Source organism: Chaetomium strumarium (genome assembly GCF_033439665.1).
Source record: "Chaetomium strumarium strain CBS 333.67 chromosome Unknown B0T15scaffold_3, whole genome shotgun sequence".
NCBI lineage: Eukaryota > Fungi > Ascomycota > Sordariomycetes > Sordariales > Chaetomiaceae > Chaetomium > Chaetomium strumarium.
This window is the reverse complement of record NW_026944431.1, coordinates 207,616-233,791: the sequence shown is the minus strand read 5'-3', so window position 1 is coordinate 233,791 and position 26,176 is coordinate 207,616. Positions and strand designations below refer to the sequence as shown.

Sequence of the window (26,176 nt, the reverse complement as noted above, 5' to 3'; positions counted from 1 at the left end):
GTGAGAGGAAACCCGGACCGGAGTTGTGGTACCTTAAGGACCCGTGGCGTAGCAAAGCAACCATGGCAAAAGCATTAGCTTAGCTCTGTGTACAATAAAACCGTTAGATGATATCAATGTGTTCGATCAACCATCCCAGTGGAACCCCGCGGATGACAGCCACCCTGCTGTACCCTGGTTCATGTGCGTCCTGTTTATGTCACCTCATCTAGGTATCCCGGCTGAGTCGTACCATAACAGTACACAAGCAAGGAGACACCCTTATCTGTCTACTATATCCAGACCATCTAATAATATGATAACATCACCCCACTCTACTTGGGTTTACATACATTCTATCCTATTATCGGACTCTTTGATCAATTCGCACTGTTAAACCTGGCGCGCAGAGCCTCCTTCCTCGCCTCGACGCGCCTCTCAAACTCGGCCACCTTCTCCGCCTGCTTCCTCTCCTCTTCGATCTCCCGCAGCCTCAGCTCCTCCGCCTTCCTCTTCCGCTCCCGCTCGAGCTGCTCGGGGCGCCGCTCAGCAATATCCCGCGCCTTGAGGTCGCTGAACAGGTACTTGAGCACGACCTCAATCACATAGCAGGCCGCGTAGTCGAGGACCATCATGGTCGTGATGGTGGTGCGGAACTCGTCCTTGAACGGGACCAGCTTCATGGCCTCGTTGAGCTCCGGGATCAACTCCGTGGAGCAGGCGAAGGCGATGCCCGTGACGCCCAGGATACCGTAGAACATGCCCTTGTTCTCGGACAGCGACTCGCGGAAGGGGCGGCCCTGGTAGTTGACGGCGAAGGTCGAGATCTGCTGGATGAGCTGCAGCAGGTAGACGGCCGAGTTGAGGAGCGAGGGCTGAAACTCGGCTTCAAGGTCAGGCGCTTCGGAGCGGCTGTTTCTTTATTTAGCACACGAGACGCAAGTAATGGAGATGAGAAGGACGTGGTGAAGAGAATACTTACGGTTCAAGCTGCTCGCAGTACTGGGCAATGTAGATCAGAGTGGCCACGTGCACCGCAAACTGGCCCAGGATGGACCCAATGATGTAGAAGTTGAAGATGTTCGGCTGCGGTCGCTCCTTGGACAGGCCCTCGACCGTGCGGGCGCGTGACAGCGACAGGAAACACACGCTCATGAGCATGCCGCTGATGGTGATCTGCCCGTCGCCAAACTTGATGCCCTCCAGGTACAAGACGCTCAAGCTGTATGCGCTAATAAGGCAGTTCAGAGCCAGAATCTTGTACATCTGAATAGTTGCCACCAGCGTGCAGCGGCCTTGGCGGATGATGTTCGGGATGGCGACGACGTTGCGGAGCTTGGAGGTGAAAGGCGCCGCGACGGAGGCATCGCCCAGCTTCAGTGTGGGCGGCTCATCGTCCATCTCGGCGTCCATCATCGACTGTGTCAGCTTGTCGGCAAAGCCGGCCGCCTTCTTGGCCGCTTCGGCCTGCTTGGCCTTGCGCGGGTCCGAGTCGATCAGCTTCTGGGCGGCCGGAGACGTCACCGTCTCCATGCTGGGGGCGGTGCCGTTGGCCTTGGCCAGCTGTTCGACTGTGACGCCCTTCCTTTGCGCCTCCCGCTCCATCGCCTTCTCGTAGTGCGGGTTGGAGGGTCCAGGTGGGTAGAGGTGGGCGATCATGGCAGGGACCGGAGGGGCCGGCTGGCCCCAGCGCTGCATCAAGCTGACCTGCTTCTGGTAGAGGTCCTTCATCTTGGTATTCCGAGCATGCTCAGCAATGCGAGTGAGGTCTTCCTGGGTGCCGTTCAACAGAGCAACACCGATGTGGGCCTGCTTGAGAGCGCCGACGTCGTTGGTGCCGTCTCCGGCCATGAGAGTGAAGTATCCCATATCCTTCAAGCCGAGCAGGATGTCCTCCTTCTGCTTCGGGGAGACGCGGGCATACACCCAGGTATACCGCAGAAGCGTCTTCCAGCCGACCTGCCCCTTGAACTTGCTCAGGGCGTAGCCGGTAACACACAGATCCTTTGTCTTGATAATCTCGGGGTCGATAGGCTTCGTAGGATCGACGTCGATATGGACTTTATCGTCAACACTACGCCAGATAAGGGACTCCTCGCCATGGACGCTGTGCTCGGGAGCATCCAAGATGAGGACATCTCGATCAACGATCTCGACTTCCTTCGCAACGTGGACGGCCGTGAGTGGGTTGTCGCCAGTGATCATAACCACGCGGTGGCTGCTCTCATTCAGCATCCGGACGGCCTCCTTGGCGTCTTCCTTAAGCGGACACTGGAGGACTAAAAAGCCGGCAAAAGTCAAATCGGCCTCAACGTTCTCGCGCTTGAGGTCCAGAATCCTGCTCGCGCCCAGTTCGCCCTCGGTGGTGAGCTGCTTGTACGCCAGGGCCAAAACACGGGAACCGCGACGAGTGAAATACTTGAACGTCTCCTCGTAATCCTTCGGAATCGTAACCAGCATCTTCATGATCGTCTCGGGCGCACCCTTGACCGCAACGAACGTGCCTCTCAGCTTCTTACCCGTCTTGGCGTCGGTGGCGTTGATGCTCGCGACGGAACTCTGGCGCTTCAGCGCAGACGAGAATTGGAACCGACGCTTGATCTGGACAGTGCCCGAAATCCCCGTAGAAGAAGCCTTCCCGGGCTTGCTCGTCAATGTGTCATTCTTTCCGAGACTCCAGCCAAGCGCGTTGAGCGTAGCCTTCTCCATGGGATCGCCGACAATGTCACCCTCATCGAGTTTAACCAATGCATGGGCAGTAGCAAGAACCAGGATGGTTTCCATGCCAGCCTCATCCACCTTGCTCATATTGCTATGGGCCCCATCGGATTCGCGAGGCGTGTCCGTGCCCGAGTGGCCAAGACCGAGACCTGCAATTCCCTCCACAACGAGGTCCTCCCCGGTCAGCGTTCCGGTCTTGTCGAAGCAGGCCACATCGATACGGCCCGCGAATGGAATCCTGAACGGTTCGGTGCAGAAGATGGCGAATTTGGAGAGGGCAGCCAAGCTGGTGTTGACGGCCAAGCTGAGCTCCATAGGCAGCTCGGGCGGCACCACGCTCGTAACGATAAGGATACAGTCCAGCAGCAGCTTGGAGCGCTTGCGATCCTTGCGGACACCCTCGTCCCACACGTACCAGGAAGCAGCCAGAGCGAAGACCAGAAGGAACAAGATAAACCAAAGCGCTTCGGCGTTGTTGGCTGATACACGCTCGGTCGAGTAGATCATGGTCCGCACAAGGCTGCCCTGCGATGTCTCGAAGCCAGTCTTGGTCACAATGGCCATGGCGCCGTCATCCGGCGGCGCAGGAACGCCAGACGCCACCTTTGGCCTCTCCCCTTCGACGTTGCCATGGGTGATCTGGAGCACCTTGGTGCCACCCCACAGGAACGAGTTCTTGTCCAGGCCGTCCGTGTCGATCGGCACATCCCCTGGCCGAAGCTGGATGGAATCCTTCAGAAGAGGGGTGCTCTCGCCAGACAACATGGCCTCGTTCACGATGGCAGTCCCCTCCACCAACAGCATGTCGCAGGCCACACCGCTATCCTCCTTGGTCCTCGTGACGGACACCAGGTCGCCCGGCAACAGCTTGTCGCTCTTGATCTCAGTCCACTTGCCTTGGCGGAAGACGTAGATGTCGTACGGCTGGATGCTCATGCTGCGGAACTCGGTCAAGGTCCGCTGGCGCTGCCACACGACGGTACTCTCGAACATAACGAGCATAAAGAGGGTGAACAGCGAGTAGTACCAGTACTCATCGAGCAGCCACAGGCCGACGCAGAAGATCTGGAACACAAAGAAAGGCGCGACCGCATGTTCCTTGAAGAGCTCGGTGAAGGTAGGGACGGGAATGTCGAACGTGTTAGTGCCATAGTGTTGCTCGAGGCGCTGCAGCTCGGCTGCGCTCGTGATGCCCTTGGACTTCTGGAACTTCTCCAACTTCGGCCTCGGTTCGGCATCGATGTCATATTCCAGGGTACGGAACGACTTGGCCTCGGGGTTGTAGAGGAATCGGCGCTTCTGAAAGAGGAAGGAGATGTTCGTCTTGTCTCCGACCTTTGAGAAGGCAAAGTCAGTCAGCACCTCATGGTCGCAGGTATGTGGGGTAAACCGGCGGGGGGACACCTTCGCAGAAGACCTCACCTTGTCACGCTCAAGTTTGCAGATATCCGCAGTGCCGGCGTTGGCAATGGGGATAACCTTAATCAGCCGGGCATCCTCGACAGAGCGCGCCTTCTTGGCTGTGAAGGCGGCGTTGAGGTCGACGCTCCAATGGGTGCACAACCAGACCAGCGTCTGGACGGTAATGATGCTGCCGACCCAGACGAACGTCCATTCCTGGGCCTGGATGTACCTGTCGTACAGCTCGGCGCTGAGGTAGTAGCGCAGGAAGACGGGCCAGATTATGGCGAAGGGCCAGACGTAGGCATGCTGATAGAGCGGCAGCGGCCGCAGCAGCTCGGCGCTCTTGATCTGCGGGTTGTCGACGAGCGGCGCCATGGCTGGTCGGTCAGAAGGAAACACAGAAACGTCGTCTACCGTGCCGTCATGGAAGGCAGCGGCCGAGTCAGAACAAAAGGCGGCGCTGATGGAACGAAAAAGTCGAGGATGGAAAAGAACGAGATGTTCAACGGGCAACCTAGCGACGTGTGGCCAATTGGCCGAGTCGCAATTCTTGGCAGATGCTTTGCGCCGGCCGTATGTCACCGGCTGGTGGCCAGCTGGCAGCTACCCCTGAGCCATATTCATGAATTTAGGTAACGTAAACTTGAACTATGAGGCGACATATGATTCTCCTGGCAGGCTGAGTCCCATGCCATGAGTCGAGAATAAACTCGAGAATTCCGTCTGCTCGATCCTGCCTCCCTTTGATCAAACAGAGTCATACACCAGCATCAACTGGCTAGGTACCTTAGATATTTGTCGATTTAGCTGATAATAGAGTATTGCTTCCTTTTCTTGTCTAACTTACCCTTTTATTTCTTTACTTTTCTTTCCTTTTCTTTCCCTTCCTGCTTCTTCGCTTTACATTTCTCCCTTTCTCACTCTCTTCTGTTTTTGCTTGTGTCTTCGCTGCACAGAGCATCAGAGTCAGATTGTGCGGTGCCTACGGTCAGTGTTGTAGGACATCATCTGGCGTGAGTTGCAGGACGTCTTTCATAGTAACCCTGAGCTTCAAAGTTCAAACCAAGGCCCTGCAATTTTGAAAGGGAATTCTTTTCTCTCTTCTCACATAGGACCGATGGTTGACATCCTACAAATGCATGTGGCTTGAAGAAGGACAGGACAGGGTTTCATAGTCGTGATTTTGAATTCCTTGTTCCTGCTTTCAATCTTCTCCAAGGATCTCTGTATGAGTACTATGGCTCGGCGGCCATCAAGCGGGTCCCGGCTTAGCAATCACGATTTGGGTGCATAGGAGCTTGGGTGTCAAGGACTTGTGCTGCGTAATCAGTACATATCTCCTCCAGCCAAGGGGTTCATAAGGTACAGCTGTGCGTTTTAATCATCCAGGCGTTTCAGCCTTCGAGATCCCCGCTGACGAGTTAACAGTACTAATGAGATTCATGATCACCATGTGGTGAATGGGAGCTCTATAAGGGGTAATAAGCTGAAGGCCATAGTGCCGGTTATCCCCCTCGTGCACCTGTCGATCACTCCTATCACTGGGACGATTCCCCAGTCAGTGTCCTGCGACGTCAATACATAACTACAAGACACAGAGGGGGAACCAGAAGAAAAACAGACCCCTGATTAAGCCCACTAAGTCCCTGTAGGTACGGTCAAACCAACGACTGTAGCCTTTGGCATAGCTCGTACCGACTCCAGCCGACGAGAACTCCAACCCCTCTCATGAACAGCTTGAGATGAGAGCACACAGCTTTCGGGTAAGGAGCGTGTAACGTTCATTTACTCTACTCTATGCCGGGTTTTGACGGTATGGTTCCTTGCATACCCCATCCCCCCCCCCCCCACCCCAAACAAACACAAACACCAACACTAGGCCCCCAAAATGCGCAACCTATTTTTGCTTTGCTCCTGAAAAAGCGCAAGGAAAACACCACCTAAAGCGAGAGATCCCATCCATATCATGTGCCTCATGAAGCTAGAGCTAACTCAGGTAACTATGCTTTTCATGAAAGGAATAAAAAAAAAAAAAAAAAAAAAAACCAAAGCCATGCAAAACTCTCCGAAATCCTCTTTAGATGCCAACCCATCACACAAGGTAAGGCACCTAGGCATGTGGCTCAGATCTCAGTGCGCAAAACAGACATCATGATGGCTAAAGAATAGGGAACGACATGCACAGTGTTGAATGGTGAAAAGAAAATCCGGATTCACAAGTCAGTCAGAAGATAGATCTTGCTCGCTATGCTAGATGAGAGAATAAAGCATGTATCCCATTGTATGGCTCTCTGTGTGTGCCCGTGGAAGGGTAAAGCACCGCTCACCTTCCCTTCCTTCCAGCTCATGCAACGCCCCACCATCCCTCGGCATGAAGTCCAAAGCCAGAATCAGAAAGAGAAAAAAATCAGCTGACCACAGTCCCCGCCGCCCCCGTCGCGCTCGCGCCGTCCCGACGCCCCCTCGCTATGTTTACAGGGATCTGGATCTCCCCATCGGAATCCGAGTCCTCCGCCGCGGCCGCCGCCCGTTCCAACATGGCATCGATCTCCTCGTCCGCCAGCGCAGGGCGCGGTCTGGATGGCACCGACAACCCCGCCGACACGGGCAGCTGCTTTACTCCCGCCGGAGGAGGTGGTGGTGGAGGAGGAGGGGGTAGTAGGTGGTCGCCGCCGTTGTTGCTGCTGCTACCGTTCATCCTCCTCCGTTGTTGTGGGGTGCCGCGGGTGACGGACATGGGCGAGCCGAAGGGTTGTTTTTGTTGTTGTGGTTCGTCGATGTCCATTGCGGAGGGCGATTTTTCGAAGTTGACGCGCTTGGTTACTGTCGTTGTTGGTTGGGACTGGGATTGCGAACGGGAGTGGTGGGATGGTCGTCCGGACGGGAGGCTTTTCCGCGGTTGCGAGGTGGGCAGGGCGGTTCTCTGAGGCCCTGTTGCGTGGTGGCTGGACGGGAGAGGCTGGGAGGAGCTGGGGAAGGCGTGCTTGAGGTTGGCCGAGTTGCCCGGGCTGCTCATGAAGAGGAGCGACTCTATCGCATCTTGCTCACGGACGTTGGTGTGCGGGGAGACCAGCATCGCTTCAGCCATTGCGCCCTGGTGCCGTCCAGGGGCAAGATACGGGCTTGTATGCAGCGCTGACCGCGGTGAGGTATGATGAGTGGACAGGAACGAAGGCACGTGTCTGGCATTGGGATCACGCCGCGGGTTGCCTGGGTGCTGAGACGGCTGGATGGAAACTGGAGGAGCCAGACCGGGGTTGGTCTTGACAGGGGATGCTGAGCTTCCTCGCGACGTAGACTGCGGGGATTCTCTCCACCGGAGATCTCCAGGACGACCTGCATTTTGAGAATATGGGGCCGTAGCGGGGGTCGCGTTGTTGCTCGCCGGATGTGAAGCCGCAGAAAGCTGAGGGCTTGCTGAGGACCCGTTCCTCATGTGTATTGTAGAGGCAGTAGAAGCAGGAGAGGCCGCTTGCGAGGCCAGTGTTTCCACCTGGTCGATGGAATGCGACTGCCAGCCATGAGTTACCTTGACCATGGCGTACGACAAGCGCGTCTTCAGTTCAGCCGACAGCTGCCGACGAGTTAGCATACGGAGACATGGCCAAGTGGACGCAGCCGGCCTCGGCGGCGCCGTAGCAAGACGGTACCTCTCCAATGCGACTTCCCGCAGTGGAAGCCACGCTGACGGTGCTGGTATTCCTCGAATGACCAGCCATTTGCCCCGGAGACACATTGGACATGTCGCGGGTGTGCTTGACCATGCCGTCGGCCATTCGCTTCCTTGACGCGCCGGTCCCCGCCTCGGCCGTGTCCTCGGGTATCCTCTCTTGGGCGGCGGCGATCTGGGACAGCTGTCGCAGCTGGGAATCCTGGCTCGAGCCGCCAGCGCTGCCAGAACCGGGACTCACCCTGCCTCCATTTGCGGGCGGGGTAAACACGGGGTCGGCGCCGTTCGTGGAATTGGTGGTGCCTTGGGAGGTGCTGCGCGAGAGCGCGATGTGGTGGGGATTGGGGGGTTGAGGGAGGCGCATCGCGTCGTCGACCGCAAAGGATTGCCTGTCGAAAACGGGACCCCTCGACGCAGCAGCGGCATCGTCCATATTGGTCTGGTGTAAGCCTACCCCAGGATAGGATGCCGAATACGGCAACGACCTTGAGGCTTTGTCCCCGACAACTCCGACTCCGGGATCGAGTCGCTGCGGGATTGTTGGCGACTCCCGGTCCGTCATTGCGCAGGGCCTGGCTTAAGCCTTTGTCTGGGAAAACGTTAGGCAGGAATTGGGAGTGACGCGATGTGGTTGGGGCGCCGATTGGTCACGGACGGGCTCGCGGCGTCCGACTTGCGAGATTTGGCGGATTGGTGGTGGTGATGGTGGGCATGCAACAAGCTGGAACCGGGAAAGCCAGTTGGTTACGCGGTTCGCGCGACGCCGCCGCGGCTCAGCAACTCGGGTGGCTAACTAGCGGCCGTTCTTTCCTGACAGATGCCCCGCAACGCCCAATCACGCGGCGCCAGGGGTGCAGCTCCACCTGACAGTGACACAGCGGAGCCGGGGTCAGAACGAAACACCAACAGCACGCGGAGCAAGTGAGAATTGAGACGGATTTGAGGATAAAGACTGTTGCTCCAGCCCAGTGAACGTGGTAATTCCGCTGCCAAACGTGTCAAATGTTCTGCATCCCCTCTCCAGTACCACAAGGATCACCATGACTTTCCTTTCCCGCTTCCGCACGCAGATACTTTCGTGGTGGCAAGACACGCCGTTGCCCTCCGACGTACCTGCAACCTTCCAGTCATGGCACGAATTTGACGAGCGTAGCAGTCGATGGCGCGTCGTGGAGACGGGGCAGGAGAGGAGGACTGGGCCCTCGGTCGACAGAGCAAGCGAAGGAGAAACCGACTGCTCATCCTACAACCTCGTGACCTGGAATGTCGACTACTCGTCGCCCTTACCAGGACAGCGTCTCTCTGCAATCCTGTCGCATACTCTCTCCCTAACGCCGGCTGTCGACATCATCTACTTCCAAGAGCTCTCCCGTGATGCGTTCTTACAACTCTTGGATGACCCAGAGATCCGGCGGGGTTGGTATCTGAGCGATGCAGACGGCGTCCTTCCTGCCGGACAGTCATTCAAGACCATCACTCTCCTTTCCAAGGCGCGCTTTCAGAGTCCTAGACCTGGTCCGGTATGGAGAGTCAAGTATCCAAGCCGCTTCGCCAGGGACGCGCTCTGCTGCGACGTTTTCGTCCCCCAGGCGGCCGGGTCAGCCGATAGCGTCCGCCTGCGTCTTGTCAACGTGCATTTGGACTCTCTCCCGATACAGCCGTCCCTCCGGCCTCAGCAGATTTCCATCGCTGCTGCGCTCCTACGTAGCGCTGGCCGGGGGCTCGTGGCGGGCGACTTCAACCCCGTGCTGCCCGGCGATGAGACGCTCGTTGAGGATAACGGCCTCGTGGACGCGTGGCTGACGCTGCATCCTGGTGACCAGGGCTTCACATGGGGCGTCGACGGCAAGGAGCCGTTTCCGCCGAATCGCATGGATAAGGTTGTCTCGCTTGGGCTGAGCGTGCAGCATATTGAGATCCTGTCGCCGGGCTACATAAACAAATCAGACCACGGGGACCGCGGCAATAACGGTGACACGATCGCTTGGAGCGATCATTCCGGTTTACGATGCTCGTTCAAACTGGTTGGGCCATAGTACGTCTCAGCAGACCTTGTTCAGCACTTTTCTTCCTACTAGTACAAATACAACGGGGATCCCCTCGTCAACTCATATCCAGACTCTGTTTACCTACTTAGTTAGATACAGTTGCATAGGTAGGCATGCCGTCATAAACCCAGCGATCAGCCACGATACTTCGGATCCAGCTTCTGCCATTGCTTCAAGTCGCCAAACTCCCTGACCCACTCGCGGAGCCCCTTTGCGAACTCGCCCTTCAATTCCACCAGATCCATTCGAGCGCGGTTACTGATCAGCAGATCCCGGAGAGATGTGATATCGGTGATATCCCCGTTTCTCTTCGGCCCCTCGCGACGACTCTTCTTGGACCAGGCGTCAAACTTGAGCTTCAGCAGCCCGGTCGGCTCGAGGAAGTTCAGCTTCATGGTCTTGCCGGCCTGTATGACCTTGGCCTGCTCGAGCGTGGGGAACTGCATGAAGCCGGCGATCACGCCGTCGACCTCGACGAAGTTGCCGCTGGATTCGACAAAGAAGTAGTACGAGTCGCGAGGCAGCGTCCCGGTCTTGTCCTGGATGAAGGGCGGGCGAGACAGGATGTTGAGAAGCGTGCCGTACCCGTGGGCCCCGTTGGGGACCGCGATGTCGATGTCGGCGGTCGAACGCGCCGTCATGCCCACGTTGATGCAGGCGAAGCCGCCGCAGAAGTAGTAGGGCACCCCGGCTTCGCTCAGCTTCTGGTGGAGATACATAGCACAGCGGTAGAGGTCTGTCTGGGGAGGCGTGGCGAGAATGGCTTTCAACGCAGAGCTTTGGTTAGCATTATAGCCCCCGCCCTGTCTGGGGCCGGGACGAGAGATGCTTACGCTTCTGTCCCCTCGGGGTGACTTTCTGAAGATGAGCAATCAGCTGGCGAAAGGCGACTTGCGTCCGCTCTATACCGCATCAGCGTCCGGAACCGATAGGGTAAACACTGCGTTTTCTTACCCGCAAGATCGCTAGGGCCGCTCTCCTTGCTGGAAGCATTGCTCATCGGGCTGCTTTTCTTGCTTGCGGGAGTGTTTGTGCTGCTCTTATTACTGGCAGCGTTGCTTGAGCTGCCGGCCTTCGCAGGGGTGGTCGGACTGGTGTACTGGCCCACGTGCATGCCTGGGCTGCTGTACATACTTGGGGCGTATTGTCCGCCGTAGTGCTTACCCGCACCGTTAGCTGAATACATGTCTGTTTGATGGCGGTTCGGTTACTCGCTATGTGTGTTGGTCTCGGTGCGTGCTGTAGTGGCCGATACGTTCAACATCTAGCGTGACTCGGATCTTGGATTTCTGACAGGCAGTCAGTCAGGTTTTGTATGCCATCCGGCTTTTAGCACACTGCTCGGCAGGCTCGTCGAACAAGCACTCCACACGTCGGACGCGATGCGGCCTTCGGCGCCATCCTCGGTTTCGCGGCCACCGAGCTGGCGGCCTCGAGGATCAAACAAGGGTTTGCGGCCATGAGCTGTAGTCTCGTAGCCTACCGCCAGCTCTGTGATCTGGAAGGAATACGACAAGACACTTTCATACACTCGTTAGTAGAGTTCTAGTCCAGATGAGCCAATAGGCTTGTTACCTTCATATATCCTGCGGTCTCGATATCGTGGGCCCGCTGGGGCTACTCCGCTAATAACAAACATCGCGAGTGGGGAAAGGCGGCATGTAATTACACCAGACGCTGTGCCGCTTATTCGTGAGACCGTTGGACCTGAACATTTTACATTTGCGAATCCGCACCCCAACGGTGTACATGGGCTGCGTGACATTCCCACCTGTTTGAGTTTCATTTGCACCATTCAGTTGGGCCGTCGGGAATATGTCGCTCGGCTGTGAGCACTCGCAAGGTTGCCAATCCTGGAAGGAACACGACCGACCTACTTACAAGACCAGCCGTTCTCGACATGATGTCAAAGGAACTCGCCTAGCTAGGTATTTACCTAACAGAGGGACCATGATCGGGTGGACTGTCAATGTGCATCCCGTGACAAAAAAGCCTTCGTCCGCCTCTAGCAGCCAGGGGCAGCCACAATGTCTGAAGACGGGAACCAACTGCATCTCGTCCGAGATGCAACCACCGACGGAGCCACTATTCTTGTGCGCATGCTTGCCGATGGTGGTGTTCCCACGGCGATCGGGGGGATCATAGCGGCCACCCACTACGGCGGGGGACTCTGTCCATTGGTGTGTACCATGATACCATCTCAGCGTTTTGCCTCATAGCCTCTAGTTCCGAACTCTCCAGAATAGCACTGACTCCCATTCCAAACAGGATATCGAGTTGATTGTAAACGGCGCCGATCAAGAAAGGGCATTCAACATCCTAACCTCGCACGGCGCGCGGCCCTCCGTCCCCGAAGACCCCGAGCAGCAGCAGCAGCAGCAGCAGCAGCAGCAGCAGCAGCCGGCCACGTTCCAGCAATGGCGGGAGCGTGCCCCGTACTACCGGTTCGGCGACCGGCGACGGATGCGGCTCTGCTGTGTCCCCATCTACGAGCTCCCCGAGACCGGAGACCCCGTCGACGACGCGCTGCGCCCGTTCGTCATCCTGTATTCGGCCGAGACCGTGGGACTTCCCGGGCTCCGTCTCACAGGCAGAGGCTCAGGGGAAACGGCGGCGGCGGCGGCGTCGGAATGCGGATCGTCGTACACGCCCATATCCTCCATCGTGACGGCGTACAGGGCGACCAGTACGTGTCTCGTGCCGACATTTCGGTGCCTCGTGGCGGCGGAGATGCATGTTCTTCTGCGCCATGCAGATTATCAGTCGCTCCCGTGGGGCCAGCACGCCGCTCAGCTGTCGGAGCTTTTGCGGTCGCCGAGCTGCCCGGGAGGGTATGATAGCCTGCCGGAGCTGGTGAATCCGGAGCTTGCGCGGTTTGCGGACTGGATGAGGTTGTACTTGCGTGATGGTTCGGTCGATGGGGATCTCGGTCAGTTGAAGGAGGCGTATTGCAGGAGGATGACCAGTAGCCAGGATACGACGGACCACAGTTCATGTATGAGCTGATATATGCTGGTTATCTACCTTAGCCTGAGGCACTCGGGCGGTAGGAAGCATAGTACCGTGTGCGATTATAGACCATTTACGACATGAAAGGCTCTCTAGTTGCTCAAAACTTTCCATATATGCAAGACCACGCTCTCGGCCACCTAGTACCTAGTTGCCCGAGATCTCTCCCATAAGGAAAAGCCCGTGTCGGAACCGAGCATCGGTTCATAGAGGAACACATTATTAGCAACCAACCCATATAACGTGATTCTACAACCCAACATAGTTCCATCACCCCGCAAACTTCCAGCTATCAGTACTAAGTAGGTTGTTGTGCAACACTGCCCTGCACAGCAAGTTAGCTCGGATCAATGACTTGTGGACATCATCGAGTTGGCCAGGTCTGCTTTTGACACAAGACACAGCGACCTTCCGAGGGCTACTGAAACATTGAAAGCCGGGCTGAAATACAAGCCACTTGCAATTACACGAGGCCGCTGACCATGTCTACTACGTCACGAAGGGTGTATTACATTCGGCGCCTCGTGCTAGATTCCTTGAGTTCCCTCCAGACGTATTCCATCGCGCCATAACCGTTCGATCTCTCTATTTCCCCTTTTATTACACCTGCCCTACGTGCACTCCAAGGTCCGTTACCTAAGGCGGGAGATATATACCTATGTAAACCCGTCAATGCCGGTACTTTTACCCTCATTTTCCGAGGTCAGGTGATTATGCCTTACGACCACAAAGACGTGGTTTGTTCCATCTCCTCATCCTCACACGAATGATGGAGAGCAGGAACCTACCTACACTATGTATGTGAAGCCACGAGGCGACAAGCAGGTCTTACGGGAGTCTGGACTCTGGAGATGATTCAAGCAGGGGTCGACGGTTGCCGTAGGATTCTCCCGTAATGCTTGGCCGGGAGCACGACATCGGGCGAATTTGATCGACCTGTTGGCGCCGAGACTCACCGCTGACGACCTTCCAAATACGGCTCGATCAGGGTACCATCACGGCGGACCAGGGCCAACCTGCAGTTGGCCGCAAGCCGTTTCATTTTTCACGCGGTCTTGACAAAAGACTTTTCTCGCAGCTGGACGTTCATATCTAGGTACTTGGGGGGGCATGCATAGGACCGATGCCAGTATGCTCATGGCCGATGCCGACCAGAGAACGTTGAATGCAGTGTTAATCGCAACGGCTTTGAACAGTGGCAATTGCATCATTGGGCAGGATGGTGGGGGGCTGACCATCGCATTTGCAGCTTCCTCACCAGGCTCGTGAGACCCTCCTTCCACCGGGACGGACCGACTCGTCTCATGGGCTTCCAGGATCACATTCGGGCCAAGACAGCCCAAGTTCAAGCAAGAAGGGCATTCGTTGAGGCAGCGGCGATAAGTTCCTCGTCAGGGTTCGCCAGCGATGGCGCCAGTGCAGCCTTTCTGTCACGTCACAACGTCAAAATCAAACCTGCTCCTGCAGAGGTACCCTAGCATCAACCTTAAAAGCAACGGCGCGGGGGGTCTGCAGCAGCAGTATTAAAGAGATCGGCGCGCGCGCTGCAACCCCGAACCCCTCGTAGTTCTGTACGACTTGCCCCAGTTTCTGCATTCACCTAGTGTCGATTGCAAAGGCAGCGTCAACACCATGGGCATCTTTAATGCCTCCAGCGAGGAGGCCGGCTCCGACAAGGTGGCTGGCCATGTCGTCCAAGACGATACCGAGGTGGGCGAGATCAAGGAGGAGAACAAGTATGCGTACGACGACTCGCGCAAGCTGGGCGTCATGGGCGCCGTCTTCATCATCCTCAACAAGATGATCGGCACCGGTATCTTCTCGACGCCCTCGAGCATCTTTGCCGCGACAGGTTCTGTGGGTGTCAGTTTGATGCTGTGGGTCATCGGTGAGGATTTCATTCCCCCACATCACTATGCCGCCTTGAACCGTTCATGCTGACCCCCCGTTGCAGGCGGCTTCCTCACCTTCTGCGGTCTCAGCGTATGGCTCGAGTTCGGCCTCGCAATCCCGCGGTCGGGCGGCGAGAAGAACTACCTAGAGCACATCTACCGCCGTCCCCGGTACCTCGCCTCGTGCGTGCTCGCCTCCCAGATGATCCTGCTCGGCTTCTCGTCGGGCAACTCGCTCGCCTTCGGCCGCTACATCCTCTACGCGGCCGGCAACGAGCTTAAGGACAGCTACAAGGCGCGCGGCATCGGCGTGGTCTGCGCCACATTCGCCGTCCTGCTGCACGCGGTGCTGCCCAAGTGGGGGATCCGGCTGATCAACGCGCTCGGCATCTTCAAGGTGGTCATCCTGCTCTTCATCGTGTTCTCGGGCTTCGCCGCCCTGGCCGGCCGCCGACTGGTCCCGGACCCGCGCAACTTCGACAACGCCTTCGCGATCGAGTCGGGCGAAGGCTATGGCGGCGGCGGCGCATACGCCTACTCCAACGCACTGCTCAACATCGTCTACAGCTACAAGGGCTGGGAGAACGCCAACTACGTGCTGAGCGAGATCAAGAACCCGCGCCGCACCCTCGCCATCGCCATGCCCCTGGCCGTCGGCACCGTGACCGTCCTGTATGTCCTCGCAAACGTGGCCTACTTCGCCGCCATCCCCAAGTCGGACCTGGCGACCTCCGAGGTCATCGTGGCCGGCCTGTTCTTCAAGAACGTCTTCGGCGACAGCGCCGGCGCCCGCAGTCTGCCCGCGTTCGTGGCTCTCAGCAATCTGGGCAACGTCCTGGCCGTGTCCTTCGCCCACGCCCGCCTGAACCAGGAGATGGGCAAGGAGGGACTGCTGCCCCTGAGCCGCCTCTGGGCCTCCAACAAGCCGTTCAACTCGCCCGCTGCTGCTGTACGTTCCCACAACTTTCCAACCCTTCCCCCATTCCATTACTTTCCAAAAACCAAAAAACTAATATCATATGTGTACCTACGCAACAGCTGTTCCTGCACTGGCTCGTAACCATCATCGTACTCCTCGCCCCTCCGCCAGGACCGGCCTACAACTTCATCGTCAACCTGTACACCTACCCGGGCGCGTGGATCAACAGCTTCGTCGCGGCGGGGCTCATCTACCTGCAGTACTACCAGAAGAAATCGGGGGAGGAACCGTGGAACCCGGGCTGGCGCACCTGGCTGCCCGTCACGGTCCTCTTCCTGCTGTGCAACGCCTTCCTGGCCGTGGTGCCCTTCATCCCGCCCGCCGACGGCGACTTCTGGGCCGAGGGCTACCCCTACTACGTGTTTCCCGTCGTCGGCGTCGGCGTCCTGATCCTGGGCGGGATCTACTGGACGCTGTGGACCAAGTTCTGGCCCGCTGTGAGGGGCCACAAGATCGTGGCCGAGCGGATTCTGGGCGAGGACGGGGTCGAGGTGGTGAGGTATCGCAAGGTTAAGACACATGCTGCCTAAGGTCTAGGACTCTAGGGAGGGGAATGGGTGTGGAGTGGGTGTTTGGATGGTGCAAGTCAGCTTGGATTATTCCATAGAGTGAATCAATAATGGTACGGATGAGATACCCCCGATGTTTGTTTTAGGAGGGACTCGGTGCCCAACTAGGCACATTCGTAGGAAACTCTTAATGAAGTAATCTGGCACGTGCCTGGTTAGAGCCTTGAGGTCTTCCGAGGCATTCCCTCTTGTAGGTACTGGCGCCGTACCAGCCATGACCATCACTGTCCGAGGCATTACTCACATGCTGCCAAGACAGAGTGAAATGCAGGTGATGGATTCTTATCGCATGCGCGATTGCTAGGGTGCCTGCCCGCGATGGAAAGGGTGAAGTTGTCATGGTCCAAAGTGCCCGACGCTTCGCAGAATGGCCCCACTCGGCCGAAGCTCCGGCTCGGGCAACTTCGTCAGTGTCCGTGCGTTCGGCCACCGTTAGATTCACTCCGGTGTGTGACAAAAGCCGAGACTCCTGATGCCAGCTTGCAGTCGTCGCGGTTGTTTAAGAACTGTCAAGCCAGATCAACGCAACGCTCGATCACTCGTGTACGACGACACAGCCAAAGCAAAACTGCTATATTCCGAGTTCCGCTTCCATCTCAGGACTGATTGTCGAATTCCTCCAACGATACCACCCGCGACACTGCGACACCTCCAGCATGGTAAGCTCCCTCCCCCACCCCTTTTTCCACAGCGCCCCCATCTCGGCCACTCTACTCACTCCCTCCACCGCCCGGGGCGTGCAGAACACAACCTTCAACTCGGCGCTCAAACAGCGCACGACAATCCGCAAAGACCTCTCCCTCCTATCCAACCCCACCACCGACAACAACCCACAACAACAACCACAACAAGTCACGCCAGCCGCGCTGGGCTCCCTCTCAGCCTCGCTGACTGCCTTCGCCCGCACGATAGACGAGTACCACGCGCTGGCCAAGCAGGAGCTGAACAAGGCGAAGCAAGAGAAAGCGTTGGAGCGCATCCGCGACTTCCGCGCCGAGCTGGCCGACTTCCGCGCGCAGCTCGACACACTCAAGGCGGCGCGCGAGGAGGCGGCGCACGCGGAGAATAGGAGCGAGTTGTTGGGGAGGAGGCCGTTTGCTGCGTCGACGCCGGAGAATCCCTATAATAACTCTTCTTCTGTGGGAGGGGGTGGGTATGGGTTAAATCGATCAGGAGGAGGGTCAGGAGGGGGAGGGCATGCGCGGACGACGAGTATCGCTGAGCGGGGGATAGCAGCACCATCGCCGTCATCAGGAGTGGGGGGGTTTGGAATGGGCAGCGGGGATGTGACACGCGAGAGCCACGCGCTGCGGGAGCAGGCCTTCTTCGCCAGCACGCACTCGGCGCTGGACGAGTACATTGCGCGCGGGCAGGCGGTGCTCGGGGACCTGGGCCAGCAGCGCGAGATGCTCAAGTCGACGCAGCGCAAGCTGTACTCGGTGGGCAACACACTCGGCATCTCCGGGGATACTATTCGTATGATTGAGCGGCGGCGAAGCAGGACAAGTGGATCTTCGGGGCCGGGGTCGTTGTGTTTTTCTTGTTTTGCTGGTTGGTGTTGCATTATCTGCGGTAGGGATCGCAGCCTAATGGGGGGAGATTGGTGGTGCTTTCGTCTAGCGCGGAGTTCAGGCGTTGGCGTGCGTCAATAGGACTTCATAACCGTCTACTTCTATGCCCGTAACCGGTAAGCAGCCTGCCTCCTGATACCCAGCATCGCACAAGATATATCCAACCTCCCCATTTCAGCCGGTCATCACGCCCGCCGCAAAGCAATCGTAAACAACACCTCCCTCGTCGTCTCCACCTCCACCACCTCGGTCTCGGGCAGCACATGGTTACTGGTACTGACCCTCCCGCCGAAACGGGTCTCCCAATCCGTGACATCCCACTGCAACCCCTTGGTGGTAATCCTGCTCGGGCCGCCCACGGGCAAGATCCCGACATACTTCCCAAACACGTCCTCGGCCGACGGTCCCGGTCCATCCCGCACCCGGATGCGGTGCGTTCCGGGCTTGAGCAGGAAGGTCAGGCTCTCGCCGCTAAACAGATACATCCTGCCCTCGGCGTAGCGCGGGTCGTTCTGGAAGAGGTACAGGTGGTGCAGTTGGCTCAGGCCCTGGTCCACGCGCCCGCCGAGGCCGCCGACCGCTACGATGTCCAGGGGTCTGGTGGCGTCATGGCTGCCTTCATCTTCAGCAGCAGCAGCAGCAGCACCGGAAGCGTGGCGGTAATGCTGCCGTACGTAGGCGACGGCCTTGCCGAAGTCGGTCGATTCCTGGTCCGGGTCGAGAATCACCTCCGTCTTTGGATGTTGAGTGCTGTTCTGCCTGGACTCGTAGTAGGTCCGGGCTTCCGGTGTCAGGCTGTCGAGGTCGCCTATTATGAGGCGGAGGTCGTCCTGTTGATGCTGTTTAGCAGGCGCGGGCGGAGTAGGGGTCAAGGGATGGTGAGGGCGAGTTCACAAAAGAAGTGTCCCCGTGCTGCCCGGCTGCGAGATACAGGCAGTTTGCCCCGCCGTCGGCTGCGACGCGGACGGAGGCTGTGTCGTGGTTGTGCCATCGACTATGGTCAGTTATGCTTTGTGTCTATGGGAGCTGGAACCCCCTGTTCAAGGCGCAAACAAACCATTATCCCACAAATGCCGGATCACGCCAAGATGGTGGTCATGCAGGGGTTGGTTGAGCACGATCAGCGCGAACCCGAGAGTCTGGTTCAGGTGCGGGGCCCGCAGCAGTTCGGCCGGATACCACTCGAATTGTTCGGCGCTCATCTTGCATGGGGGTGAAGTTGCGTTGTTGACAGATGATAAAAACCCCGGATAGTGGAACACTGCTCGGCGATAACTTTCAAGTTTCAACTGCAAACCGTCCGGACTCCGGACTCCGATTGTGGTTGCGGTCAGGAGTGGGTCCCGTATCAGTGGCGTCCGATACGCAACAAGAGTACTGCTCCGTACACAGCACCCGGATAGGCCTGGAAACGGAAACACTGAGTTTACGAAGCTTATACGATAGAGCCCAACCTGATTCAGAGAAAAGGTGTCAAATGAAAATCGGCAAGAAGAGAGGGTGAGCGACGGAGTCCGGGACGGGGAAAGGGACTTGATCAACAACAGAAGCCCGCACGGGACGGGACACCTCAGCAACAGCAACGGCTGGGGCGAGCGATAATCCATATGTCGAGAATGAGCATAAGAACGATATGGTGGCAAGAGGATATCCGGATTCCGTAGCTTGGCGTTTGGTAGAGAACTCCATTATCCTCTGCGACGGTAACACTCATGTTGTATTTGCTACCATCGGCGGGTCACCGGCATTCCGCATGATTTGACAAAGGACGGAATAACGTTAACTACATACACGGAACCGGGACGTGAGTCGGAGAGGGAGGGATCAAGACTCGAAGTCGAAGAGAGTTGAGTCGACTCTCCGCCCTACAAGGCAGGTGGGCCGCCAAGGCCGCCATTGGCCAATCCCGCAGGTCTTAACTCGCTCAATTCGGACAGCGCCGGGATCGCCAGAAATTTTGGCGCAACGAAGTTGATTACAAACACGGCACCCAGAGGTCGCGGCGGCTACCCTCGTTTCTTCGCTTTTGGGTCTTCTCGGCTTCCGCGTGGATTGATCTTGGGATCTTTTTTTTCGGAAGCCTCAGCCCAATATGTATCGCACGGCGCTTAGGACAGCGCCCAGCGCTTTGCGCGCCCTCAAACCTACAACGCTCGCCTCCGGGTCCCGGCGGCTTATGTCCACGGCCCCGGCAAGGAAGAAGGGGACATGGAAGGGTACCGCGCTACGATGGGGTCTCGCGACCTGGGCCGTCTACTTCTACAACACGAGTCCTATCTTCGCAGATGAGCTGCCACGTACGTTCGGTCTGCATCTTGTCGCGCTGCTCAATCCACTAACACAGCTGCACCGCAGCCCCAGTAGGGCCCGCGCCCCCTCACTTCTCTGATTCCGACCTTCCCACCATCGATGCCATGATCGAGGAGAAGCGGCGACAAGCCGCCTCCGCCCCCCCACCTCCGCCACCGGCACAGGAGCCTGTAACAGTAGCAGCGAAGACAGCCGCCGACATCCCTGAGATGCCGGTATCCGAAGACGCGAAGCCGACCAAGGCTGAGGCTGCCCCGGCTGCCGCGCCGGAACAAGAGCACGAGCCTGGCTCGCCCGAGGCCCTCGAGCACGAAGCCACGCAACAAGGCGCCTTCGACCCTGAGACCGGCGAGATCAACTGGGACTGCCCGTGCCTTGGCGGCATGGCCCACGGGCCGTGCGGCGAGGAGTTCAAGGCCGCCTTCAGCTGCTTCGTCTACTCTAAGGAGGAGCCCAAGGGAATGGACTGTATCGAGAAGTTCCAGTGCGTATCACCGAGTGTGGAGAGCGAGCAGCAAGGGGGAATTAGCTGACACCGCGCAGGCACATGCAGGATTGCTTCCGGAAGTACCCCGAGGTCTATGGCTCTGAGCTAGCCGATGACGACGAGGAGGCTACGCCTGCTGAGGAAGGTGCCCAGGCGCTCACGAAGACAAACGAGAACCCGACCACGGCCAGCACAGAGTCTTCAGCCGCATCAACCGAGAAGACGGCTCCTCAACCGCCCGCGACCAAGGATGAGGTTATTCTGAAGAAGGCTGTTGACGCGACGGATGCGAATAAGGGCAAGGAGCAATAAACATCAACGGCTCCATACAAATTCGAGCCATACAACCTGGCGTAATGGGACGGGGGAAGCAGTATATTCGGTGTTGGGGTACGGCGCCGGCGTGGGTTTCCCATGCACTTGTATGACTCTCATGTATACCATTAGATACAGGTACAATAGAACCCTTCCTCTCAACAGGATGCTCAGCCTGGCATCTCGGTCACATGGTGAGTATCGCTGGTAGCAGATTGAAGAAGCCAAAACTGTCTCAGGCCGATGGTTACTTGAGTAGATGAAAAGCACCCAGGACAGCTGCTTACATGCTTCACCTTCTCATCAGAGTTTCTATGCTCATCACTTCCCCATGCCTAGGGACTAATGTATATGCAGACAGTTTGGTTACCGTACCTGAGCGAGCCTGAGCTGCAATCTGCCCCTCAAGCTCTACACGTGTACAAGCGGAACCGCTGACGTCAAGCGACAGGGGGACGTGGCTGCCCCACTTCAACTCTGTACCTTGGCTGCAACCGTCAATGGGAGTTAATGTTTCTGAGGTCACCAGTTGGGCGACAAGCAGCTGGCACCGAGCCCAGTTTTTATGCATGAAATCGTTCGTCACGAGCCTATTTGTTCTCCCACATCGCCTTTGCATCGTGACCTGATCCAATCCAAGTCACAAAAATTCAGAGCGTATCACAAACCATCTGAACCCCTCCATTGCCAACGGCTCCGATCTTCATACAACCAGCTAAACGTTGTCTTCCTGCTCCTCCTCACAGACCCAAAAACTCGGCAACAGTATGCCCACTCCCGCTTTTCCCCTTCACTGTTGCATTGGGCACACCTTATTGCTAACCCTACCACAGTGTCATACGCAGAAGTCGCTTCCAAGGGACCGAAGCAGTCCCCAGAGGAGGTACGTTCATCTTTTTTTTTCCCTCTCCCCCTACCACTTCCCTTTGTACATACACATCCCTAACCGAACCCCGCCGGGAACCTACACATACAGGCCGCAGCCCCTCCCCCGCCGCAGATCGCGCACACAACCCCGCTCTCCTCGACGACGGCCTCGCTCGTCGACGTCGACACGCCCTCGGTGCACACGGTGCCCTCGGACTTCGAGTCGCAGGAGATCCAGACCGACACGCAGGCGGCGCGCGTCGAGCGCGAGGAGCAGGCCATCGAGGAGGCCGAGGCCGAGGCGGAGCGCGTGCGCGCCCGCGCCGAGGCCGACCTCGCCAGGAAGAAGAAGGCCGCGCGCTACAAGGTCGACAAGGCCGAGTCCTGGCTGGCGAAGCAGTTCCATGAGATGTCGGAGGGCCCTGGCGGCGTGCCGCTTGCCGTGGCGAATATCCTGGCTGTGGTGGGTCTGAGTGGTTGGCTTGGGTTCCGCGCGTGGGGGTTGTATGACCGTGGTCGGCTCGGCTGGAGGGAGGCCGGGATTGGGCTTGGTGTGTTGGGCGTGGTTGGGGTGGTGGAGGGGGCGTTTGTGAAGTAAGTCATTCCTTTTTTTTTTTTTTTTTTTTTTTTTTTTTTTTTTTTTTTTTTTTTTTTTTTTGCTCTCGACTGTTTGGCCTGTCTAGTCGGCGATGAGCTGATGATGCTAACGGTGCTGGTCGCAGTTTCTGGTCTAAGGCCAAGAACAAGGAGCAATAGGCTTCTCGAGATACCTAGAATGCGATGATTGATGGAGAGAATCGATCGCATTTGATGATAGGCTGGACTTCGAACTCCGCATATTAACAGGGCAGGCTAGGCAATTCTTTCATCTCCTTTCTACGGCGTCCTTTCTAACCTGTGTAAATTCACTCAACATTCTCGGTTATTGACTGACAATTCTTCTCTGATCTTGACCGTGGTGCATAATGATTGAATGGCACTCGCAAGAGCATGGGAAAGTTCCCACACTGAAAACCAAGGGGAAGATCGAGTCGCGCCTCGAGATTCATGCCCCTTGTGGCCCAACGCATTCGGGGCCAGAAGCCCCTCCAGTCCGCCCTGCCTGGCTATCCCTGCTAACAGGAAAGCTTCGATTTCTCAGCCGACACCGCTGATCGTGCTGGTGTGCTATGGATGAGGGGAAGGCGCTTGAAGGGTGACGAGAGCCTTGTTCTTCCTAGTACTTCCCGGTATATATCCGCCGTCCTTAGTCAGCGGGTACTTGTGTTTATACTATCTGGTACTGGCTTCCTACGTTTTTGACATACACATAGAAGCTCTTGTCTTTGCCCTGAGCCCATTTCCCACGGACTCTGATAGAGATGATTCCGGCGCTTTGGCCATTCTTCCTTCCTCTGCGTCATTACCCAATCCTGATCCTTCTCTTCTGTAGCTTGCTGTAACCGAATGCAGATAGTCTCTGATCTGGTTTCATTAGCCCTACTATCCATTGCAACGCTACGTCCCGAAGACCACGAGCTGGTGAGAGATGCTAACCGATGATGCCGGAGAAAGACCGGATGTCAACGAGGGTTAGGATTGTGAACTAGTGGACCCAACTGTTGGGGCGCTAGCCCTTGTTACAGTTGGGGAAGGACTCGGTGAGGAACCGTCAGTTATCAGACCTTGCTCCCCATCGTTGGACTCTGCCGTGTTTTCAAATGTGCTGCATGTTCCTAGGCTAGAAGCCGAACCTGGCGCATCAGACGTGCAATTCTCGAAGCGGTGCCGGAACTGAGCCGAATGAGTGCGAAGCTCCCGAGCATACCTCGCTTCCGCCCCAGAACGGCCGCCAATGCCTGCTAGGTCGGCAGCAGGGCGGGGACATAGTGCCCGGCGGCTCTCATCTGTTCGGATGTTGGTTGGTGACGTCGATATGATCTTGACTGTTGTCGCATTTGATAAAGAGTCGCTCTGTTGGTCCATCGCAATGCCTGTGGAAGCCGTGATCTAGTTTCGCATGATGACGGGCATTGCCTATGGTTCAAACGCAAGATGCTTTATATATATATATATATTCTCCTACTCCGCTATGCCTAGCTATTTACAAGGCGCGCCGGACCCTCTACTGCTATGTACAAAGGAAAAACCGTACCATTCAGGCCGGGTAAAAACCTTCGTCGGAAGTAATAGGAAAGACATGGTTTCAGTGATACACGCTGCTGCAAGTAAAGAAAAAGGCCTTGGGAAGGCCTTGGGCCAACGGCTAGTAGGGTGCTAGCCCAGCTAAGCCGTGGCCACGGGTGTGGTTAGCCGAGCTCCCTGGCTTCCAGTTCCTGATCTAGGTTCTGGGCGAGCCTATATTCCCCTAGCCGGCCCGAGTTCATCAGCCAACCCAGTACCTTCTTCAGAAGTCTTCGGTTCCGGTAGCCTAGGCCCTGTAAAACAAGGCTAAGGTCCCGGTGGGTGCGTATTAGTTGCCTAGGCCAAGTTCTTGGTATAGGTGGTATAGAGCACCAAATCACAAGATGCTCTACTGTCTCTCTGGCTTCCCCGCATTCGCAATAGGGGGTAGGCTGGTTACGGGCCTTTTGTTTGAAAAGGAAGTCCCGTAGGCCTATAGCCCCTGTACGAGCCTGTACTAGTAGGGAGCTCTTAGCCTTTGTAAGGCCTTGGTGTTTCTGTAGGCTCTGGTTCGTGAAGAGGACTGTTGGTAGGCCTTCGTCGGCTAGCCTAGTTGGCTGTCCCTGGACTTGGGTATTCCACCTAGCCTCCCAGGCTCTTAATAGTGCCCAGTCTTCCTGGGTCTTAGCCAATGGTGGGCCCAAGGCCTTAGCTTGGGTATTCCATTTGGCCACTGTAGCCGAGGCCTTTTCGGCATCTGTCGGCTTTTCTAGGCTCCAGGGCCGGCGCCGTAGCGACCGGAACCTTCGTTGGAGCCTGTTGCAGGCCCCTTGGATGATTTCCTTTGGTCGGCGCCTCGGGGCCTCTGGGCCTAGCCCGGCCTGAAGATGCTTTATATACAAATGTCAGGTGTGTGCTGAAAGAGAAGAAAGAACGGTAGAACTGGACTTATAAAAAGGAAAGCTTGGGCAGGCAGTGACGGGATGAGCCGTGCGGTGACCGGAATTTTGAATCTTTTGATGCTGATCATCTAGACACCGGACACCCTGTTCCTGGTGTCTTCGTCGGGCGGTGCACATGAAGCCTGGAGCGAAGACCTAGGAGCAGCTTAACAAGGCGGGACTTTTTAATCCTGTGGTAGATATCATGATTATCAATTTATCGTCCACCCAGGGTCCAGGGACCATCCGACCATCAATGAGTAGGTGGTAGCCTGGTAGGCAGGCCTTTGGTAATGTGATTATGGATAAAGATCGAAGTTATTGTCCAATAAGTATGTGAATCACTTGAGAAAGAAGAACAGTTTCATCTTCTCGCTTCGAGTTCCTGCGGTGGCTCGACGTTGCCCAGATCCTCTCAGCCTCTCAGCCTAGAGCAGGGTCGAAATACCTAACAATTTTCTGTATAATGTCGTCTACGCTAGCCCAACTCGGGGACGTGATCCTCTTCAGTATTAGGTGATAGTTTTTTGGGTGGTTTGATTGGCTGCATTTAGCATATGTGGGTTTCTGGAATACATTACATCCAAATACAAGTCTGAGATTCTGAGATTACCTTGGACCTCATTACCATACTACTTGGGGGTCCGAGCGTCTTTCAATCGTTGGACTAGGAGGGGAACGCTCGGAAGTAGATTGAAGGCAGAACTCAACAAGCACGGTGTGCTTCACAGCGAGGATAAGCAACTTCTCAAGTCAACATTGAAGGCCTACGATTAGACCTCACCCAGAGCTAGAACACTGTAGATCCATCTCCTGACCAACTGTTCAGCAACCGCAATCCGTGACTACAGGGAATTGCGAAGCAAGCAAGGGTCCTCCAAGCGTGACTCGTGAGGTGCGGAAGAGGAGACCTCTTCGACAACGCTTCTTTCGTTCTTCCGGTGTTGAGATGGCTGACTTCGGGTTGTATTATTCATTCTTCCACGACGCGAATGGAAATGCCAAAATCGATCCCCTCAGGCAGACGTTGATGCGCCATCTCCCTCCATGGCTGACCTTTTCCCACGATGAAAAGCCGAGCGGAGCAAGGAGTACGGCGAAGGGCAGCGTCCCAAGGCGCTGTCAGTGCTAGTGGACAGGCTGGCGCGGTTTCTCATCGCCCTCACCGGCGGCAGCTTCCTCATCGGCCCTATGTTGATCATGTCGCACAACCCATCCACCACAAAGAGTCTTATCACGGTGTCCGTGGCAGTGCTTTTCTTTATCCTTCTTGTTGTCGTTTGGAATCCGAGTGTCGAACGTCGAGACGCG

General features: G+C 56.8%; 10 protein-coding genes across 10 annotated transcripts; 6 read left to right on the top strand and 4 right to left on the bottom strand.

Annotated features, from left to right (window-relative positions):
• Positions 1-110: 110 nt before the first annotated feature.
• Positions 111-4,604, bottom strand: B0T15DRAFT_573350 (uncharacterized protein). The gene is made up of 3 exons (XM_062870924.1): positions 4,123-4,604; positions 962-4,035; positions 111-891 (listed from the first exon to the last, which is right to left on the bottom strand). Exons 1-3 carry the CDS (start codon positions 4,477-4,479, stop codon positions 360-362), a joined length of 3,963 nt encoding a protein of 1,320 aa, XP_062722115.1. The 5' UTR covers positions 4,480-4,604; the 3' UTR covers positions 111-359.
• A 1,548-nt stretch (positions 4,605-6,152) lies between these two features.
• On the bottom strand, positions 6,153-8,506 carry B0T15DRAFT_526981 (uncharacterized protein). Its single transcript, XM_062868937.1, has 2 exons — positions 7,755-8,506; positions 6,153-7,678 (listed from the first exon to the last, which is right to left on the bottom strand). The coding sequence occupies exons 1-2, from the start codon at positions 8,334-8,336 to the stop codon at positions 6,512-6,514; spliced, it is 1,749 nt and encodes a 582-aa protein (XP_062722114.1). The 5' UTR covers positions 8,337-8,506; the 3' UTR covers positions 6,153-6,511.
• Positions 8,507-8,666: 160 nt separating this feature from the next.
• B0T15DRAFT_137755 (Endonuclease/exonuclease/phosphatase) lies at positions 8,667-9,883 on the top strand. The gene has a single exon (XM_062861840.1). It carries the CDS (start codon positions 8,815-8,817, stop codon positions 9,808-9,810), a length of 996 nt encoding a protein of 331 aa, XP_062722113.1. The 5' UTR covers positions 8,667-8,814; the 3' UTR covers positions 9,811-9,883.
• B0T15DRAFT_137774 (uncharacterized protein) lies at positions 9,884-11,198 on the bottom strand. The gene is made up of 3 exons (XM_062861842.1): positions 10,777-11,198; positions 10,656-10,722; positions 9,884-10,585 (listed from the first exon to the last, which is right to left on the bottom strand). The coding sequence occupies exons 1-3, from the start codon at positions 10,813-10,815 to the stop codon at positions 9,957-9,959; spliced, it is 735 nt and encodes a 244-aa protein (XP_062722112.1). The 5' UTR covers positions 10,816-11,198; the 3' UTR covers positions 9,884-9,956.
• A 204-nt stretch (positions 11,199-11,402) lies between these two features.
• On the top strand, positions 11,403-13,015 carry B0T15DRAFT_137761 (uncharacterized protein). The gene is made up of 2 exons (XM_062861841.1): positions 11,403-12,002; positions 12,091-13,015. Exons 1-2 carry the CDS (start codon positions 11,850-11,852, stop codon positions 12,826-12,828), a joined length of 891 nt encoding a protein of 296 aa, XP_062722111.1. The 5' UTR covers positions 11,403-11,849; the 3' UTR covers positions 12,829-13,015.
• Positions 13,016-14,246: 1,231 nt separating this feature from the next.
• Positions 14,247-16,315, top strand: B0T15DRAFT_137747 (amino acid/polyamine transporter I). Its single transcript, XM_062861839.1, has 3 exons — positions 14,247-14,719; positions 14,786-15,672; positions 15,762-16,315. The coding sequence occupies exons 1-3, from the start codon at positions 14,464-14,466 to the stop codon at positions 16,230-16,232; spliced, it is 1,614 nt and encodes a 537-aa protein (XP_062722110.1). The 5' UTR covers positions 14,247-14,463; the 3' UTR covers positions 16,233-16,315.
• Positions 16,316-16,741: 426 nt separating this feature from the next.
• On the top strand, positions 16,742-18,014 carry B0T15DRAFT_137682 (uncharacterized protein). Its single transcript, XM_062861838.1, has 2 exons — positions 16,742-16,930; positions 17,015-18,014. The coding sequence occupies exons 1-2, from the start codon at positions 16,928-16,930 to the stop codon at positions 17,921-17,923; spliced, it is 912 nt and encodes a 303-aa protein (XP_062722109.1). The 5' UTR covers positions 16,742-16,927; the 3' UTR covers positions 17,924-18,014.
• A 13-nt stretch (positions 18,015-18,027) lies between these two features.
• Positions 18,028-19,044, bottom strand: B0T15DRAFT_483730 (thiamine pyrophosphokinase; the record flags this gene model as incomplete). The annotated part of the gene is made up of 3 exons (XM_062866183.1): positions 18,028-18,672; positions 18,737-18,813; positions 18,900-19,044. The coding sequence occupies 3 exons, from the start codon at positions 19,042-19,044 to the stop codon at positions 18,028-18,030; spliced, it is 867 nt and encodes a 288-aa protein (XP_062722108.1).
• A 772-nt stretch (positions 19,045-19,816) lies between these two features.
• On the top strand, positions 19,817-21,449 carry B0T15DRAFT_566174 (uncharacterized protein). Its single transcript, XM_062870690.1, has 3 exons — positions 19,817-20,139; positions 20,198-20,636; positions 20,696-21,449. The coding sequence occupies exons 1-3, from the start codon at positions 19,935-19,937 to the stop codon at positions 20,949-20,951; spliced, it is 900 nt and encodes a 299-aa protein (XP_062722107.1). The 5' UTR covers positions 19,817-19,934; the 3' UTR covers positions 20,952-21,449.
• Positions 21,121-22,577, top strand: B0T15DRAFT_491876 (uncharacterized protein; the record flags this gene model as incomplete). The annotated part of the gene is made up of 4 exons (XM_062866814.1): positions 21,121-21,148; positions 21,788-21,837; positions 21,931-22,415; positions 22,544-22,577. 4 exons carry the CDS (start codon positions 21,121-21,123, stop codon positions 22,575-22,577), a joined length of 597 nt encoding a protein of 198 aa, XP_062722106.1.
• Positions 22,578-26,176: the final 3,599 nt, after the last annotated feature.